Source organism: Cetorhinus maximus, chromosome 19, assembly GCF_964194155.1.
Source record: "Cetorhinus maximus chromosome 19, sCetMax3.hap1.1, whole genome shotgun sequence".
Lineage (NCBI taxonomy): Eukaryota > Metazoa > Chordata > Chondrichthyes > Lamniformes > Cetorhinidae > Cetorhinus > Cetorhinus maximus.
The window spans coordinates 61028586-61049066 of record NC_135897.1 but is presented as its reverse complement, the minus strand read 5'-3'; the positions used below and the strand labels follow the sequence as shown (position 1 = coordinate 61049066).

The window sequence follows — 20481 nt, the reverse complement described above, 5'->3', positions numbered from 1 at the left end:
TTTTTTACTTTCCTGCTTATTCTGACCCCATCTAATGACTTACTGTTGCCTACTCTAATTCTATCAAGCTCTCCAAGTATTCTATCTATCTTGATGCAACTCTCTGCTATATCCTCTATCAGTTGATACTTCACTATCTCCCACTGCCAGTTTTTCTCCTCCACACTCTGAGTTTCCCCCCAAGTTCCCATCCCCTGCCAATCTAGTTTAAACCCTCCCCAACAGCACTAGCAAAACTCCCTGCGAAGACACTCGTCCTAGTCCTGTTAAGGTGTAACCCATCTTTCTTGTACAGGTCCCACCTTCTCCAGGATCTATAAGAGCCTCTTCTGTTCCCCAAAAAAATCCTGGACACTCAACTAGTTTTCCTTGCCCCAATATTTGTCATTTATATAAACGACATAGATGACTATGTGGGGGGTAGGATTAGTAAGTTTGCAGATGACACAAAGATTGGCCAGGTGGTTAACAGTGAGGTTGAGGTTCTTGGGCTACAGGAAGATATAGACCGGATGGTCAAATGGGCAGATAAGTGGCAGATGGAATTTAACCCTGAAAAGTGTGAGGTGATACACTTTGGAAGGAGTAATTTGACAAAGAAGTATTCAATGAACAGCATGGTACTAGAAAGTTCTGAGGAACAAAGGGACCTTGGCGTGTGTGCCCATAGATCTCTGAAGGCGGAGGGGCATGTTAGTGGGGTGGTAAAAAGGTATATGGGACACTTGCCTTTATCAATCAAGGCATAGATTACAAAAGTAGGGAGATCATGTTGGAGTTGTATAGAACCTTGGTGAGGCCACAGCTGGAGCACTGTGTGCAGTTCTGGTCGCCACATTATAGGAAGGATGTGATTGCACTGGAGGGGGTGCAGAGGAGATTCACCAGGATGTTGCCTGGGATGAAACATTTAAGTTATGAAGAGAGGTTGGATAGACTTGGGTTGTTTTCATTGGAGCAGAGAAGACTGAGGGGCGACCTGATCGAGGTGTTCAAGATTGAGGGGCATGGACAGGGTGGACAGGGAGCAGCTGTTCCCCTTAGTTGAAGGGTCAGTCACAAGGGGGTATAAGTTCAAGGTGAGGGGCAGGAGGTTTAGGGGGGATGTGAGAAAAAACTTTTTTACGCAGAGGGTGGTGACGGTCTAGAATACACTGCCTGGGAGGGTGGTGGAAGCAAGTTGCCTCACATCCTTTAAAAAGGATGAGCACTTGGCACGTCATAACATTCAAGGCTATGGGTCAAGTGCTGGTAAATGGGATTAGGTAGGTAGGTCAGGTGTTTCTCACGTCAGTGCAGACTCGATGGGCCGAAGGGCCTCTTCTGCACTGTGATTCTGTGATTGTGTGTGTGAATACACCCTAGCATTGTTAATGGCTTCCTTTGCACAGATATTGATTCTCTTCTATTACAAACTGCTACTATCATTTGCTTTTTCAAAATCCCATTCTTTACCGTCTTTTATCAACCCATCTCCAAACTCTGTCTTAGGGTCGTTGAAAGCTTTGTCCCCATGCAGCTCTGCAGTCACTTCTCCCACAAATCTGTACTTGATTTCCTTCAGTTCAACTGCTATCTTATTGTGGTCAAAGTTATTAATGTCATGCTCTGATTGCAATATTGTTGCCTTGTTTTCTCCATGGCATTCAAAGCAGTCACACTCCCCAACCTCCTCACTACCTTTACTCCATGGTGTGCCATGATTGGACTGTCTCCATCTGGTTCCACTCATATTTTTCCCAACAGAGCCTGCACATCTATCCACACAAGTATCTTCATGGCTCCTCTATCTTATTTACATGTCATCCACAGCAAGAACATCTATAGCCCTGGGGTCAGCTCCCATATGCACACCAAAGACATCTAGCTCTATGCCTTCATCACCAACAACTTGCATTTACATGTTGGCTTTAATGTAGCAAAATGTCCCAAGGCACTTCACAGAAGCATTATCAAAGAAAATTTGATACTGAGGCACTGAAAGAGATATTAAGGCAGATGACCAAAAGAGAGATAGATTTTAAGGAGCACCTTGAAGTAAAACAGAGATGTAGGAAAACAGAGATTTTTCGGAAGGAAATTTAGGGCCTTGGCAGCTGGAAGTATGGTTGTCAATGGCGGAGCAATTGAAGTTGAGAATATGTAAGAGGCTAGAATTAAAGCAGCATGTATATTTTAGAGTACTGTATGGCTGGAGGAGATTACAGAGAAGGGATGGGGTGATGCCAAAGAGTGATTTGAATACAAGTATGAGAATTTTAAAACCAAGCAAGATATTGCTAATCAGGAACCAATGTAGGGCACTGAACACAGGGGTTGATGAATTAATGGAACTTAGTGCAAGTCAGGACACGGGCTGCAGAGGTTTGAATGAGTTTAAGTTTATGGAGGATGGAAGGTGGGAGGCCAGTCATTTGGAATTTCTAAGTCTAGAGGTAACACAGGCATGGATGAGGGTTTCAGCAGCAGATGAGCATGACAGGGGTGGAATCAAATGATGTTAACGGAGGTGCAAATAGACGGTCTTAGTGATGGCGCAGTTATATGGTTGGAAGTTCATCTTGCGGTCAAATACAAAACCGGGGTTGCTAATAGTCTGGTTCAGCCTCAGACTGTTGCTAGGGAAAGCTGGGAGTCGGTGGCCAGGAAATAGGGGACCTAAGACCATGGCTTCAGTCTTCCTAAAATTTGAAGGAAATTTCTACTTATCCAATGTCAGACAGGCAGTCTAACAATTTAGAGCAGGGTTCCCAAACTGTGGGTCACGACTGCCAGTGAAGTCATAGAGATAGAGCAAGCTCCCCTTCCTCCGGAGCAACACTGTCAACTGTGGAGAGGAGACTCTGGAGGAGCAGCTCTGGATTCATTGGCTGCTTGCCACCAAACAGCAAGAGGTGAGCCCAAAGCGCCCACTAACCTCAAAAAGCACTTTTAGTGCAGGGTGCCAAGCAGGGATATTTCTGTGCCAACTTGGTGCAGGCAGAGGCAAGCAAGTGTAACTCAGTAATTGACTATGTGCAGAAAGAAAAAACAGAAGGTCATGCAGCTGAGCTAGGAAGTGAGTGGTGGCTTCAAACTTTACTGTGTTTCTGCTCCTGTTGTACAGGCTCTATATCCCAAATGGTGACTGCTTCACAGGGACTGGCAACCAGGATGGAACAAGGGGTGGTGGCGGTGGTGTTAGGATGATTATAGTGCATGTGGAGGAGAGGGGCTAATTAATGTGTGTGTTGGGGGCGGTGTGGAGGCAGGAAGGGGAGAAGGGCTGATTACTGCGTATGGGTGAGAGGAGCTGATTACTATGTATGGGGTAGAGGGTAGCGGGGCTGATTACTGTGTGTGGGATAGAGGGTAGAGGGGCTGATGCTGTTTGTGGGGTAGAGGGGAAAGGGGCTGATTACTGTGTGTGGGGTAGAGGGGAGAAGGGTTGATTACAGTGTGTGCGGGGAAGGGTTAAGGGACTGATTACATTGTGTGGGAGGGTATGGGGGAGGGGGCTTCACTGAGTCTTCTGTCACTGGGGAATATGGAGAGCTTGGCTGAAACATACAGGAGTCCATAAAATATTAACTTTTTTACAAAGCCATTTAAAAACACTTCTTCATGTTTATATGATATATTATTATACGTTGATTCATATGTTAGTATATGTTGATCCACGTTATTTTATGTTGATCCGTTTTTGCTGACATTTCGGGGTCATGTAATTGTCAAGTGTTAAAATGGGATCATTTCGGTACTGTGTTAGGTGCAGAAACCCGATTGGATGGATTCAAATGTGGAGTTCTGGGAAAGATGGGTAGTACTTTCTCCAAGACAAAAGCCATCAATCTTTAGTTCCCAATATTAGTGCCTCTGATTGCTTGATACTCATTCCAAGTAATTCAGATGGTGCAAAACTTCAAGTGGGGCAATAAAATTTACCTCAGCTTAGGGAGAGGACTGTTGACCAAGGCTTCAGCTCTGGATTGCTATTCTTCAAAATGTGCTGCAGTACATTTAAATGAATGCAAGCAGTGGACAGGATCAGGCATGACTGTAATACTTGCGCAGCTGAATAGTCTATGACATTAACTGCTATAGATCACATATAAGCTGTGGTTATTTGGGCAAAACTGTACCTCAAACAAGAGATTATTTTCTTTCAGAAGAGGCATGGAGGAGAAAGGGATTACTATTAACAAAAGCAGAGTTGCAGTTAAATCATGCTTTCTAAAACAGAAGTTTAAGAACTGACCGGGTGTCCCTCAATAGCTCAGTGGGTACATTGGAGTGGTGCACACCCCTTTACAGTCAAACAGCCAGACAATACTTATTGTATAGGCTCACACATGAAGAACAGGTATTTTGGGCAAGGTATTAAAGGGCTGTAGGCATCTGTCAAGCAATTCTCCAGCAGAAGTCATTACCATTAAGAATGGAAGAACACAGGTGCAGGATAGGGAACAGTATCTTTCTGACAAGGATGAAAAAAGAAAGAAAATTCTGAAATGAACCCTTCAGATGAGGATAAGCACAAAATTAAATCTCAATAATCTCAAAACTCTATACAAGTTCTGTACATAGTGGATCTTATTATCTACATTCAGAATGTACTGTATAGACCGGAAACAATGCATCATCACACTCATTTCAAGCCAAATAGCAAATGCATCAAAAATAATTGAAGCTATATTAAGATTTACCAAAGTTAAACTAACAATTCTATACATACCCAACGCAGTGCTTGCAAAAGAAGTGCCTTAAGTCGATCATTTCCATAGATCAAATCATTCTTCAACTTTTCGTAATCAAGAGATGGTAATAAAGGTACATCTTTAGATTTCCTAAAGATTGAGACATTTATTAGCAGCAACATTAATAAAAGTTTTGCATTTAATGCACAACAGCCAATTTAAACCTCAAAAGTGCAACAATTCAGGGTTTTGCACATCATAGAACAAAAATTAGTAACTGACAATTTAACGAACTTAATTTCAACCAATCAAATATCCAATTGACTAAATAAATTAATAATAGCTCAATTCTGTAACTAGCAACAAGCAATCAGTAAGTGGCAGAAAATTAGGCAATCACATCAGTCATTTTTTCCAAAGCTACCTTTTCACCAAGCAGCAAGTATCACAACGTTGATCAATTCAGTTGTTCAAACAAACATTTTTCAGTTGTTATTCTTTCTTCATTCAAGTGAGAATATAAGAATATACAACCAGATTTAACATAAAATATGAACATATGATTTAGTAGCAGCAGCAGGCCATTCAGTCCCTTAAGCTTGCACTGCCACGAGACCATAAAATGTAGGAGCAGAAGTAGGCCATTCGACCCGAGTCTGCTCCGCCACTCAATGAGATCATGGCTGATCTGATAAACCCAGCCTTTACAGCCCTCTGCGGTAAAGAATTCCACAGACTCACCATCCTCTGAGAGAAGAAATTCCTCCTCATCTGTTTTGAATGGGCGACCCCTTACTCTGAGATTATGCCCTCTGGTCCAAGACTCTCCCACAAGGAGAAACAGCCTCTCAGCATCTACCCTGTCAAGCCCCCTAAGAAACTTATATGTTTCAATAAGGCTGCCTCTCATTCTTCTAAACTCCAATGAGTATAGGCCCAACATACTCAACCTCTCCTCATAAAAAATCCCTCCGTACCCAGGATCAACCAAGTGAACCTTGTCTAGACTGCCTCCAGTGCTAATATATCTTTCCTTAGATAAGGGGACCAAAACTGTTCACAGTGTTCTAGGTGTGGTCTAACTAGTGCCTTGCATAGTTTTAGCAAGATTTCCCTATTTTTATAAAAGCAAAATACTGCGGATGCTGGAAATCTGAAACAAAACAAAAATAGCTGGAGAAACTCAGCAGGTCTGACAGCATCTGTGGAGAGGAATACAGTTAATGTTTCGAGTCCGTATGACTCTTCATCAGAACAATTCTGATGAAGAGTCATATGGACTCGAAACGTTAACTGTATTCCTCTCCGCAGATGCTGTCAGACCTACTGAGTTTTTCCAGCTACTTTTGTTTTGTTCCCTATTTTTATGCTCTATTCTCTTTGAAATAAAGGCCAACATTCCATTTGCCTTCCCTATTACCTGCTGAACTTGTATGCTAGCTTTTTGTGATTCATGCACGAGGACCCTAAATCCCTCTGTGCTGCAGCTTTCTGCAGTCTTTCTCCTTTTAAATAATATTCAGCTCCTCTATTCTTCCTGCCAAAGTGCATAACCTCACATTTTACCACATTATATTCCATCTGCCAAGCTTTTGCCCACTCACTTAACCTGTCTATATCTCTCTGTAGACTCAGTGTCATCCTCATCACTTGCCTTCCCACCTATTTTCGTATCATCTGCAAACTTAGAGATAGTACATTCACTTCCCTCATCCAAGTCATTAATATCTATTGTAAATAATTGCGGTCCCAGCACTGATCCCTGTGGCACTCCATTAGTTACAGGTTGCCATCCTGAAGATGTCCCCCTTATCCTAACTCTCTGTCTTCTATTAGTTAGCCAATCCTCTATCCATGCTAAATATACTACCCCCAACGCCATGGGCTCTTATCTTATTAAGTAGCCTTATGTGTGGTGCCTTATCGAACGCCTTTTGGAAATCCAAATATATTACATCTACTGGTTCCCCTTTATTTATCCTGCTTGTTACCTCCTCAAATAATTCTAATAAATTTGTCAGGCATGATTTTCCCTTTATGAAGCCATGCTGCCTCTGCTTGATTATATTATGTATTTCTAAATGCTCTGCTATTATATCCTTTATAATAGACTCTAACATTTTCCCAATGACAAATGTTAAGCTAACTGGCCTATAGTTACCTGCTTTTTGTCTCCCTCCCTTTTTGAATAAGGGTGTTACATTGGCAATTTTCCAATCCTCTGGGACTTTTCCAAAATCTAAGGATTCTTGAAAGATTGCTACCAGTGCATCCACAATTCTGTAGCTACTTCCTTCAATATCCTGGAATGCAACCCATCGGGTACAGGGGACTTATCGGCCTTTAGCCCCATTAGTTTCCTTAGTACTCCCAATTGATAAGATCATGGCTGATCTGACTGTGGCCTCAATTCCACTTTCCTGCCTACCCGCTATATCCTTTGACTCCCTTGTTAATCAAGAATCTATCTAACTCTGCCTTAAAATATTCAATGACCCTGTCTCCACCGTTCTCTGGGGAACAGAATTCCACAGGCTCACGACCTACCTCACCTACCTTCTGGTACGAGTCAGGAAAAGTTAGTATGTAGGTACAGCAAGTAATTGAGGCGGCTAATGGAATGCTATACCTTATCACGAGAGGGGTTGAACATAAAAGTAAGGATGTTATGCTTCAGTTATACAGGGCATCGGTGAGACCTGTGCAGTTTTGGTCTCCTTATTTAAGGAAAGATGTAAATGCATTGGAGGCGGTTTAAAGGAGATTTACTAGATTGATACCTGGAATGAGTGGGTTGTCTTATGTGGAAAAGCTGGACAGACTGGGCTTATTTCCACTGGAGTTTAGAAGAGTGAGGAGTGATTTGATTGAAGGATACAAGATCCTGAACGGCTTTGACAAGGTAGATGTCGAAAGGCTGTTTCCTCTTGTGGGTGAGTCCAGAACTAGGGGGCACAGTTTTAAAATTTTTAGGACAGAGATGAGGAGAATTTTTTTCACTCAGAGCGTTCTGCGACTTTGGAACTCTCTGCCTCAGAAGGTGTTGGAGGCAGGGTCATTGAATATTCTTCAGGCAGAGGTAGATAGATTCTTGTTAGGCAAGGGAATCAAAGGTTATTGGGGTTAGATGGGGATGTGGAGATTGAAACACAAGAAGATCAGCTATGATCTTATTGAATGGTGGAGCAGGCTTGAGGGGCTGAATGATCTACTCCTGTTCCTACTTCTTATGTTCTTATGACCCTCAGAGAAAAAAAATCTCATTTCCATATGGTATGAGAGATCCTTCATTTTTAAACTGTGCCCTCTAGTTCTAATGTCTCCCACAAGGTGAAACATTCATTTAGCATCCACGCTGTCAAGGCCCCTCATCTTCTATCTTTCAATAAGATCACCTTTCATTCTTTTAAAATCCAATGGATACAAGCCCAACCTGTCCAACGTTTCCTCATAAGATAACCCCTTCCTCCCATGAATTTGTGGAGTGAACCTCCTCTGAACTATTTCTAATGCAATTATATCCTTTCTTAAATAAGGAGGCCAAAACTGTACACAGGACTCTAGATGTGGTCTCACCAATGTCCTGTACAACTGTAACAAAATTTCCCTACTCTTATATTCCATTCCCTTTACAATAATCGACAACATTCCATTAGCCTTCCTAAGCACTTGCTGTACCTGCATAATAACTTTTTGTGATTCATGTACCAGGGCACTCCGATCCTTCTTTACCAAAGAGATCTGTAACCTCTCTCCATTTAAATAGTATGCCACTTCTCTGTTCTTCTTGCCAATGTGGACAAGTTCACATTTTTCCACATTGTACTCCAATGGTCCTCTGCTCATGTACACTATGGCCAGAATCTTCTGGCCTCGTTGGCTGGTGGATTCTCAAGGACATGGTTCCGCCGCAAAGCAGCTCATGGAATGTGGAAGGTCTCCGTTGACGTCTTGGGTCTGGTTCAGAACATCACAGTCTTGGCCATGGGCTGTTACAAATGGTCGGCGAGAGGCGGGAGAGGAAGGTCCAGTTGTGAGTGGTGAGTGGGAGAGGAAGGTGTACCAGGGGATGGAGGTGAGAGAGGAAGGTCTAGTTGTGACTGGGAGAGGAAGGTGTACCAGGAGGCGGGGGTGCGAGGGTGGAGAACAAAGGTGTCAAGGTGTCGGGGAGGTGAGATTGGGGGGGGGCGGCGGGAATGAAGATGTCGGTGTGGGGCAGGTTGGGGGGCAGAGGATGAAGGTGTCAGGGGGTGGTGAGTAGGGAAGGAAGGATCACGGGGGGCGGGGGGGAGGAGGAGGGTGTAATCGGGGAGAATGCGGCAATTGGGGAGGTAGGTAAGGGAGAGAGTTCGGAGGGGGGAAGGAGCTCGGAGTTGGGAGAATGTGGTTGGTGGGGGGGGAGGGAGGCAGTTTGGAGGTGGGGTGGGGCAGGGTAAGGTGTCCGGGGAGACAAGGGAGTTCGGAGAGGGGAAGGTGTCCGGGGGGAGGAGGAGGCAGGGGGTCGGGGTTCGGGGGGGGGCGGGGGGTGTCCAGGTGGAGGAAGGAGGAGGGTTGTGGGAAGGAAGTAAGAGAAAGGGGATGTCCAGGTGAACGTACAAGGGAGGGGTCTGTGATGTCAATGACTACCTCCTGGGGAACAATCTGAGAGTGGGCATAGTAGGAGGGAATAGAAACATAGAAGGCCATTTGAGCCTGCTCTGCCATTCAATATGATCATGGCTGATCCCCTATCTCAACGCCATATTCCCACTTTCTTTCCATTCCCCTTGATGCCCCTAATGTCCAAAAAAATGATCAATTTCTTTCTTGAATATACTCAGTGACCGGCCTCCACAGCCTTCTGTAGTAGAGAATTCCACAGGTTGACCACCCTCTGGGTGAAGAGATTTTTCCTCATCTCAGTCCTAAATGGCCTGCCCCGTATCCTGAGACTGTGGCCTCTGGTTCTAGGCTCCCCAACTGGGGAAACATCCTCCCTGCATCTAGTCTGTCTAGCCCTGTTAGAATTTTATATGTCTCAATCAGATCCCCCCTCATTCTTCTAAACTCAAGTGAATACAGGCTCAGTCGAACCAATCTCTCCTCATACGACAGTCCTGCCATCCTTGGTATCACCCTAGTGAACCTTCGCTGTACTCCCTCTATGGCAAGTATATCCTTTCTTAGGTAGGGAGACCAAAACTGCATGCAATACTCCAGGTATGGTCTCACTAAGGCCTTGTATAACTGCAGTAAGACCTACTTCTGAACTCAAATCCTCATGAACTGAAGGCCAACATATCATATGCCTTCCTAATTGCTTGCTGCACCTGCCTGTTTACTTTCATTGACTGGTGTACAAGGACACCCAGATCCCTTTGTACATCCACATTTCCCAATATATCACCATTTAAATAATACCCTGCCATTCTGTTTTTCACACCGAGCGTATAACTTCACATTTATCCACATTATACTGCATCTGCCATGTGTTTGCCCACACACACAACTTGTCTAAATCGCCCTGAAGCCTCCTTGCATCCTCCTCACAACCCCGCCCAGTTTTGTGTCATCAGCAAACTTGGAAATATTGTATTTAGTTTCCTCATTCAAGTCATTTATAAACATCGTGAATAGCTGGGGCCCAAGCACTGATCCCTCCAGACACCACTAGTCACCGCCAGCCATCCGGAAAAAGACCCATTTATTCCCACTCTCTTTCCGGTCTGTCAACTAATTCTCAATCCGTGCCAGTATATTACCCCTGATCCCGTGTGCTTTAATTTTGCCCACTAGCCTCTTATGAGGGACTTTATCAAAAGCCTTCTTGAAATCCAAATACACCACTTCCGCTGGTTCTCCCTTATCTATTCTACTAGTTGCATCCTCAAAAAACTCCAGTAAATTAGTTAAGCATGATTTCCCTTTAATAAACCCATGGTGACTACAAGAGGGGGCAGAGGGAGCTGGAATGGTGGAAGAATGAGGGTGCAGTGTTAGCGGTAGAAGGGATGGCGAGGTTGGTGAAGACTCAGAGGCAGACATGCACCCTGGGGGTGGGAAGGCAGAGATTGGGGAGGTCAATGTGCATGGGGGTGGGATTCACAAGGGGATAGGGAGTGTGTACGTTCACCTGGACATCCTGGAAAGACAAGGGTTGGTCAGTGACGGTGGGGCGGTGGTGCCAGGGGATCGACAGCGATGGGGGAAAGGACATGTGTGGCTAGTGGAGGGGAAAGGGTGGCGGAGCTGATCAAAAACTTGACTACGACCGTCATTGTCGAAATCAAAAGTGCGCAGAGCCTCGTGGTGGATGGGCACAGGTGCTGCATGGGAGTGCAATGATCGGGTGGGTGGAGATGCAGGTCAGCTCAGATGGACAACTGAAAGAGAAAGCAGCACTGAAAATGCTCAGGACAGTAAGATGAGTTTGATGAATGAAGGCTCTGCATGCGTGGGAGAGTGCTTACACGAGGCTCCGAGAGGCTCTGCCACACACACATTTCTCCCTCCAGAATCACTTGTGGTCCAGCTGCATGCAGCTGAACTGCAGGGGAGGACTCACGAAGCTTGACAATAAAGCTGAAAGATGACATTACGCATTACTCAATGAAAGTGAGTTTTTTCAGATTATAAAGTGACAAAATGTGTTCACCCATGCATCAGAATTTCTTAACTTTTCTAGGCCTACCACTTCTTCTAGGTGCTGCCCTGACATCCACAGCAGGAACGGAGACAGCCTGTGCAATGCTTGGCCCTAGTGCCTCTAATGACTTTGGCGTGCATCCTCTGGAGAGCGGAGGCTTGAGAGCCCTGGCTTGCTTTGGCTGTCCTCCTGTGGGCTAGCTGCTCCCTCTGGGGTGACAGAGGGTGAGGTTGAGGGGGTCACAGATACAGGGGACTCAGTGGGAGCAGACATCCTGAGTGGATGACCCAGGAGTGTCCAGCTGCCGCTCTTCCTCCCTTCGGGTGCCTCAGGGCCCCAGCCTGACTCCTTAAAGGGAAAGGGCACCTCGATGGGCGTCAAGGTGCCCTGTTTTCCTCTCGCGTCACCACTGCAGGAACTCACCCATGGTTACCGCAATGGAGTGCAGGCCTGCGTGCATGTCCGCATTCTGCTGGACCAGAGTGTCCATGGGGTCTGCCATCCTTCCCATGGAGACCTCCATGCATGCATATGTGGACACTACATCATCAGACAGCAGGTGGACGCACTCCTTTGACTCAAGTGTCACTCTGTTGAGGGCTTCCAATAGCTCTACTTGATGTTCCCCTGCCTTCTGCTGACTCTCCATGATGAGTTGGAAGGCCAAATCCAGAGGCTTATCATCTGACTCAGACCTCACAGATGCCTCTTCCCCAGCAGTCCTTCGAGTTCCGGTGGGGGGCTCAGCTGAACCTGCCTCCTCCTGCTGCCGACACTTGTTTCTGAGGTGACCACCAGATTGTGAACGCGAACCTGCCCTAGATCTAGGTCCCACCGAGGTGTGTGGCTCTGCACTGGTGGAGGGTGTGGGTAAGCGCTGTGACGGGTCTTCTAGGCTGCTTATTTCCAACTCTTCAATGGAGGCGCCTTGATGATCACATTGGTGCAATCAATGATGCCCTGCATCTGGGAGAATCCAATGATGGTGGTGAAATCCACTGCCCTCTCTCCTTGTGAGGCCCCATCTGCCTGACATCGAATGTCTATGCAGTTCTCACAAAATGGGCATCAGTTACCTGTAAGATGCAGTCTTGTGCAGTCATTTACAAGGCATCAACGCCTCAGAAGGAGCCAAAGACGAAGAACTTCAACACCATAATGGCTTTGACAGCTACAGGCAGGGCATGGAGAGCTGTGCTGTGAGGTGTGAGGACTTAACATTTAAATATCTTGATAAGGCTAACCGCCACAGATGGACAGGCAGGAAAACTTTCTGGCGCAGAAACGTTGGGGAGCAGACCATTCACACCCTTCATCTCCAAAGCAACCTCCATAGTGCTGGGAAGATTCTGCTCATTAACTCAGTTTCTCACTCCACAGATGCTGCCAGGCCTGTCTCGTATCTCCAGCATTTTCTGGTTTTATTAATCATCAGCCTTTGTTCAGTTGTAGCACTCTCACAGGTTCAAGAACGACTCCAGAGACTGAAACACATAATTCGAACTAATAGTTTAGCACAGTACGAAGGAGTGCTTCATTGTTGGAGATGCCATTTTTTGGATAAGTAGTTAAATTGAGGCTCCATCTGTCCTCAGAGTGAAGTAAAATATCTCATGGTGTTAAGCAAAGGAAAGCAGAAGGGTTCTGTTGTCCCAGCCAACATTTATTCCTTAAGAAACATCGCTAAAACAAATGATCTAATCATTGGGTTAGTGAGGCCTTACTATGTGCAAAATGCCTGTTGCGTTTCTCTATATTATTACAGTGACAAAGATTTTAAAATACTTCATTAAACGTGAAGTGCTTTTGGATGTCTTGAGTTCGTGAACGGTACATATAAATTCAAGTTTTTCTTCATTTAAAAAATAAATTTCACGATTTGAAATACAACAGATCCCCCTATTCATCATGATAACCATATAGTCAGATTCTGGTTTTTGACTATAGAAGAGAATATCCTTCGAAAAGAATTTCACCAACAGCTACAGCAAGAACCATGGAAAATAATAGGTAGAAAAATATATTTTATAATCATAAAAAAGAAAAAGTAGTTTTGAAAAGGGGAGTTAAAGGTAAATAAAATACTTGTACATTAAGCAAATACTGTTAATCATTGTGGAACACAGAACAAATACTACAAGTAACTGAAAATAAGAGGTTTTGGTTGAGAAGAATAAATTTTCATCTTAAATAACCTTTATAAAGGTGGTAGGTAAATTGCATTACAAATATTAAACTTGCTTATTTGCAATTTTATTTTCAAAAGATATGAAAATACTTTAACTGAGTCAACAACATTTTACTGCTTCAGCAAATATGCTGTATTACACTTATGGACAAGTCAAGGCACATCTAGGGTTGCAGGTGGCATGGCTATAAATATCAAAAACTGCACTTCATGCCTGGACCACAAATGAAGAGCACCACTGGAGATGGATTAGTATAAGAAAATATACAAACATGAAACTTTCAAAGCATTTAAATCACTTACGTGGTAGGAACGATGGATGCCCTCAGCATAGATGATGCCTGTTTTAAAAGAAATTTAAAGAACACTTTAAATTGACTGTCTCAATTGTAATTCATTCAAGCAATACATGCAGCTTCTATGCATTTGCAAAACAAAAATCAGCACATTCCCAATGGCAACACCTTTGCAGGCTATGGTATTTTCTGCTTTTCATTAATAGAGCTAAATGTTGCTTGTAAATATTTCATGCACTGCACAAAATGAGAAACAAGGTAAGGCATAATAAACAAAGCTTCATGCTAAAATTACCTCATACACTGCTTGTAAGTAGCCCTGGAAATTAGTGTTTCAGTTTGAAACCACTTGTTATTAAACATGTGACAAATGCATATTGAACAATTGCAACAGAAGGTTAACAGAAAAAGTTCTTGAATTTATAAGCTTGCTTAGGAGATGCAACAGATATATAAACAATGCACCAGAATTGGGTTTCAATTAGTTAATGCTTCCTTCTTTACATAGGCTGAGAATGAAATTTAGGTCTTAAACATTATGGCCAGGATTTTGGTGTCTGCAACAAACAAAGAGCGCTCGCATTCTGACAGACTCACCATTATTTTGACTGGAAAATTCAGGCCACAGTATGATTTGATATTATAACTTTTTAATAAGATTTTCTTGACAGAAATTAATTGGAAGAATTCATTTTCAATATAATTCAATTGTAAAGAAATTTACACAGCTAACATACAGTGGAATCTGCTTTAGCGATCAATGGGTGAAGTGAATATGAGGATATGATGTTTAAATTGTGTTTGCCAAAAATCATTTGAAGTCAGGGAGGAGATAGCAGATGCTCTGAGGATGATTTTCCAATGTTCACTAGATATAGGGGAGGTACCAGAGGACTGGAGAAATGCAACAGTCCATTGTTTAAAAAGGATCAATGGAAATGCCAATTATAGGCCAGTTAGTCTTACATCGGTGGTGAGCAAATTAGTAGAATCAATCCTGAGAGATAGGATTAATTGTCATGTGGAAAGGCATGGACTAGTCAGGGATGGTCAGCATGGATTTGTTAAAGGAAGGTCTTGCCTCACAAATTTGATTGAATTCTTTGAGGAAGTGACAAGAAGGGTTGATGAAGGTAGTGCAGTGGATGTTGTGTACATGGATTTTAGCAAGGCATTTGACAAGGTCCCACATGGCAAATTGGTCAGGAAAGTAAAATCCCATGGGATTCAGGGAAATGTGGCAAACTGGATAAAAGGTTGGCTTTGTAACAGGAAACAAAGGGTATTGGTCGATGGATGCCCTTGCAAATGGAAAGTTGCCTCAAGTGGTGTTCCAAAGGGCTTGGTGTTGGGACCCTTGCTGTTTGTGTTATATATTAACGATTTGGACCTGAACGTGAGGGGCACGATTGGGAAATTTGCAGATGACACAAAGATTGGCCGAGTAGTGGATAGTGTAAGGATAGCCATAATCTCCAAAACGATATAGATGGGTTGGTGGAGTGGGTGGTAAAGTGGCAGATGGATTTTAACATAGAGAAGTGTGAGGTCATACATTTAGGGAGGTCAAACAGTTACAGGGATTACAAAATAAATGGGAATATACTAAGAGGGGTAGATGAAGTGAGAGATCTTGGCGTACAAGTACACAGGTCCCTGAAGGCAGCGGTTCAAGTAGACAAAGTTGTAAAGAAGGCATATGGAATGCTCTCCTTCATTGCCAGAGGTATAGAATATAAAAGGAAGGATATAATGCTGGAATTGTATAAAACACTGGTGAGGCCACAACTGGAGTATTGTGTCTAGTTCTGGTCACCACATTACAGGAAGGACCTAATAGCTCTGGAGAGAGTGCAGAGGAGGTTTACAAGAATGTTGCCAGGGTTTGACAAGTGTAGCTATGAGGAGACATTGGATAGGTTGGGATTATTTTCCTTAGAACAAAGAAGGCTGAGAGGTGACTTGATTGAGGTGTACAAAATTATAAGGGGAATAGTAAGAGTGGACAGGATAAAATTGTTTCTCTTGATGGAGAATTCTAGAACCAGGGGACATAAATTCAAGATAAGTGGCAGAAGTTGGAGGGGGGAACATGATAAAGAATTTTTTTATGCAGAGGGTAGTGAGTGTCTGAAATTCGCTGCCAAAGTTGGTGGTAGAGGCAGAAACTTAAACTCTTTCAAAAAGTACCTGGATCTACACCTAAAGTGCTGTAAACTGCAGGGCTATGGGCCAGGTGCAGGAAGGTGGGATTAGAAAGGGCACCTGTGTGTCCTCGGGCTGGCATGGACAAGATGGGTCGAATGGCCTCCTTCTGTGCTGTAACTTTTCTATGGTTCTATGGTTAACCCCACGTTGTCTTGGTTGGTTGTACTGAACAATTTTGTGCTAGAATCCCTATTGGTTTCAATTTTCTAATTTGCCTTCTATCCCACTGTAAATTTCTGAATTTTAGGGTGCCAATGAGCAGCAATGCTGAATAGGTGAGCAACACTGTTTCACATTCATCAGCTATTCTGGTGTCTCAACATGATGCAAGATCAGATGTTAATACAATAAAAAGTTATTCTGTTCATAATTTCAACCCAAAACCAGTACTGTGAAAACTACTCAGTTGTTTAAAGTGCCAATTCCAGCATGCTGTTTTTATGGAGTGAAAAAAAGAATGGAACAATATAATAGCCTTCAAATTCTTTTTACTTTAATGGCATTTAAGTAAGGTGGCAAGGATAAGAAAATGATTAGCATTTTAATGGTCAGCTGTTTGGAGGGTATGAACGTTCAACAATAATGTTCAGTAATACAATGAAATCCATAGTACATTGGGATCATGGGATAGCTACGTTCAACTATGTTGTTCAGTTGATCATATCACCACTTGAGTTATTGAGCACTGTTGATCACTATGACCAGGTTCTGCTGTATTTTGGATAAATTTTTCAATACAACTTTTTAAGTAGATAATTATGTAACTAATTCCAATTTAGAAATTAATATGTTGTGTAAATTATAAGAAAAATGTAATATTGATGGAATTAGAGGAAAGGGTAGGACAGGAACAGACATTCAAAGTCTAGAAAGAATATTAGAAACTCACAGATCCTTCACTGTTACAAGGGCTCTTAAAGTAAACATCCTTTTTTTGGACAGGTAACCAGACAACAAAATAGAAAACATTCACAGAGTTAGAAAATTTACAAAAATTAAAGCAAAATTATATTAATAAAAAGCAATTAATCATCTAGATTTTAGTCTTTTGCCTCCACCAGACAAAAGATCTTATTTAAGTGAAAAGCTAAGTGGTCAAAGTGTCCTGCTGCAGGCAAAAGGTTGAAGTTTAAAAGTAAAAACAAAAATAAGTACATTGTTGAAAATAAATTTTCTTTAAAAACTGTCTTAAATTAATAAGTTATAAGAACTATATAAAAAATGTACGAAAGTCATTTACATGTTATCTGTCATCAGGATAATTATAGCAAGAAAAGTAAGAGACCTGTTAGAAAGTTTTCAGTAAAAGATGACAAATAATTATTATACAGCTATAATTCTTAAACTTCATGTTCGAAATGTTCAGTATCAAGCAAGTTTAATGTTGCAAAACTAACATTTGAAAGGAAGAAAGTGCAATTTCAAAAACAGTGAATAGTGGTAAAACTGAAAAATTAGGGATACTTTTGTTGACAAAAGCAGTGGTTGCTTGATTTGAACAATTAGATCAAAATACAGGAGTGGATGCATGATCCAACAAAAGGAACATAGTGCTATTGAGTGAATCCAAGAATGTTCAGCATGGCTCTGAACCACGTTATTTTGCGCATTAAATAATTCAAGAATTTTTCTATAAGAACAGAAAATATATTCCCCACCACAGTTCTCTAATGCTGAGATCCATTGAATGAAGCAAAGGTGAGCTCAGGTAATGGTCTATCACAGTTAGCCATTACTGTAAACTGTTAAGATGTTAAGCTTAAAAATTAAAATAAAGATTACACTCCAACACTGCCCCAAAATCTACAATGTAAACTGTTAAAAGATGATCAATTACAAGCAGTATCAAGTGTTACTGTACTATGAAAAAATTGTCAACTGCATTCCATTTTTAAGAACTGAGTTTTGAAATTTAAATATAAGTAGACTTAAGCTGATCACTAAATAAATAATTCATATATAATACAAATATTTATATAAATTAACAGTTACGATCAGGAGACAAGAGGTGGAATGGTTCCCCTCTTTTCCCACTCCTTGGGCTGAATAATATGGAGGAGGGGACTCCCCCCCGGAAGCAAGGTCGAAGTGGAGCCAACATGCTCGATGCCAACCCATCCCACAGCCATAATGCCTGCGGGATGGCTAAATGAAAGGCAAGTGAGACTTCCGCCCCTCACAATACCCAATTGGCTAGCAGCTCCATTGGTCCTGGCAGCACCAACAGCACATCAGTGGCAGCTGCTGGGACTGCATGAGAAGAAAGAAGGCGGCTCATGGATCTCCAGGGCATGTAAGTCCAGGGTCTTGGACAGGAAGGGTTTGGGTAAGTCAGGGAGGGGGACCGAGTTGAGGGGGAGGGGATGGGTTAAAGGCTGCGGACAGGTATGAAGAGCGGGGGTGGGGGGGGTGTTCAATCGTAAGGGGGATCTTAGGATCGGTAAAGGGCAGACCCTGAAGAGAAAATGTCCCCCTTCCTTCCCTCCCTCCCTTAGAAGAACTTTAAAAAACAGTCAAGCTGCTTGCTCCTGCCCGACTGTTCACGTCAAACATTTTATGGCATGGGCAGCTTATTATTAGAGTCAACTGGCTTGATTACTTATTTGAATATGGCAGGCAGGATGCCGATTTTGACACCCACCCTGCCCCCCATTTTATGGGGGTGAGCGAGAAGGTACTGGGTTGGGCACCTGCCCTATTTTACGTGCCCACCCCCGCACAAAGCACATCTGGCAGGGGCACATAAAATACAACCCCTTGTTTGACCACAACAGGATTTTTAAAAGGATATGATATGCTTGCCAATTCAATGAGTGTTTAACTGTTTACGTGCTGTGACTTTAAAAGACACGAATGGAGAGGTTTCTTTAAAAAGGAAAAGAGAATAGTTTTTACTGTGCTACCCAGTCTAAGTAAAATAACAACACTACAGGTGGAATTTTCTGTGCCCGTGGACATTGGGTGTCATGGGGGGCGGGGCGTGAGCAGACAATATGGCGGGAAGCCAAAAATCGGTTTCACGATGTCATGAAACCAGTTTGCAATCGTCCGCTCCACCTGTCAACAGCGGGCCGCATTTCCTTCCGCCACACATCGGGAACATCATTTTAATACACCTGCATATCATTATAAGCCCTACTCGCCAGAATCATCTCTCCATACTGGATCATCCAGGCATGATGGCTGGCTCACAACAGCATTTATAAGGCGTGCATCTGGTGAGCTGCACTTTGAGGGGAACTTGGAGGTGAATGCACAGTAACGTTGCAACCACTCACGAGGGTCACCTGTTGGACCTCAAGGGTTGAGGCACAGTGCATTCAGGCGAGGGCCAAGGCAAGTCACATTTTCCCGGCTGGCTGACAGTGTGGTGCTGGGGCAAGCGCTGCACTGTGGTTGATGGTATTGCAAAGGGGGGCAGAGGGAAGTGGCCACGCATTAAGGAAACTTTGTATGAAGTGACCATTCCACCGCAGCTGAAATAGTTCAGGCGCAGACACATTGACATGCTTGGAGTTGGGTCTCTAGCTTATCTGCCCACTCAAGCAACAGAGGCCTGAACGTGCCACCAAATGCTCCAGTGTGCTTTTCACCCCCTCAGGCATAGACTGCAAACTAATGAGCGTTTTCGTAGACTGCAGAAAAATTGGACGAGTGGGCACGTTGTTCAATCTCCTTGTGAAAGCTGGCCATGGAGCAGTCTCTGGTGGAGGCACTCACAGTCCCTTGCCATGTCATCATTCTGGTTTGAACCAGTTTCTCCCATGGTTCAAGCTAACAATGCAGCCTTGCAGTGTGGGTTAGGAGAATGCCTGTGCCTGAGCTGAGAGCACAGCATGCAGTCCACTGGGCAAAGTTGCCGCCAATCGGTCAGGTGGAGAGGGGTGGGGGTGAATGGGGTTTCAGCAGCCATGCAGCGCACTAAGCTCTGGCCATCCAAGAGGTGGCCAACACTCTCTGGCATGCTTTAAGGGGGCCTTCAGACTTAACCAAGAGAGGTTCTTGGTATACCCAAGCTTTCATCCCGTAGGAGAAGTACATCAGGAGCGTGGAGCCTGGTGATCTAGCTGTATGCCGCAGAGCTTACAGAGAGCGGAGATGAAGGAGAAAAGAGTGACAGAGGCCCCTGACTGGGCAGAGAGAGGAGCAGCACCCTCAAGAAGAAGGGGCAGCTGGGGCTCCCGCACAGTCCGCTTAAGATCCACAATGAGCCGCCGATGGTTGGCACCTAGCTAAACCAGGGTCTGTAGACGGCACTTGCCATTCCTGCAAATGACCAAGAACCAGTGTCGCCAAAGACTTCACATGTCCAGGGAATGGTTGGTCACATCTGCCACCTACTACAGGATTTGGCGCCACAGGGGACATGGAGGGCATCCACTGCCAGTGGCCATGAAAGTGACCGCAGCGCTCAATGTTTACGCCAGTGACTCCTTTCAGGGTTCCTGGGGTGACCTCCGTGGGATATTGCAGGCCTCCACGCACAAA

At 43.7% G+C, this 20481-nt stretch overlaps 1 protein-coding gene across 6 annotated transcripts in view; it reads right to left on the bottom strand.

Annotated features, from left to right (window-relative positions):
• The window catches only part of armc9 (armadillo repeat containing 9), a 117142-nt gene that overhangs the window by 48685 nt on the left and 47976 nt on the right, over window positions 1-20481 (bottom strand). For 5 of the 6 annotated variants that reach the window (XR_013579608.1, XM_078563920.1, XM_078563922.1 and 2 more), the window contains exons 10-12: window positions 16883-16921; window positions 13793-13830; window positions 4715-4826 (exon numbers count right to left, since the gene is read on the bottom strand). Coding sequence is in view for 5 of the 6 variants with exons in the window: in XM_078563920.1 (XP_078420046.1) it covers window positions 4715-4826; window positions 13793-13830; window positions 16883-16921 (189 nt within the window). In the remaining variant the exon portion in view is untranslated. The remainder of the gene's footprint in view (window positions 1-4714; window positions 4827-13792; window positions 13831-16882; window positions 16922-20481) is intronic. The other variant, XM_078563923.1, reaches the window with a different exon arrangement.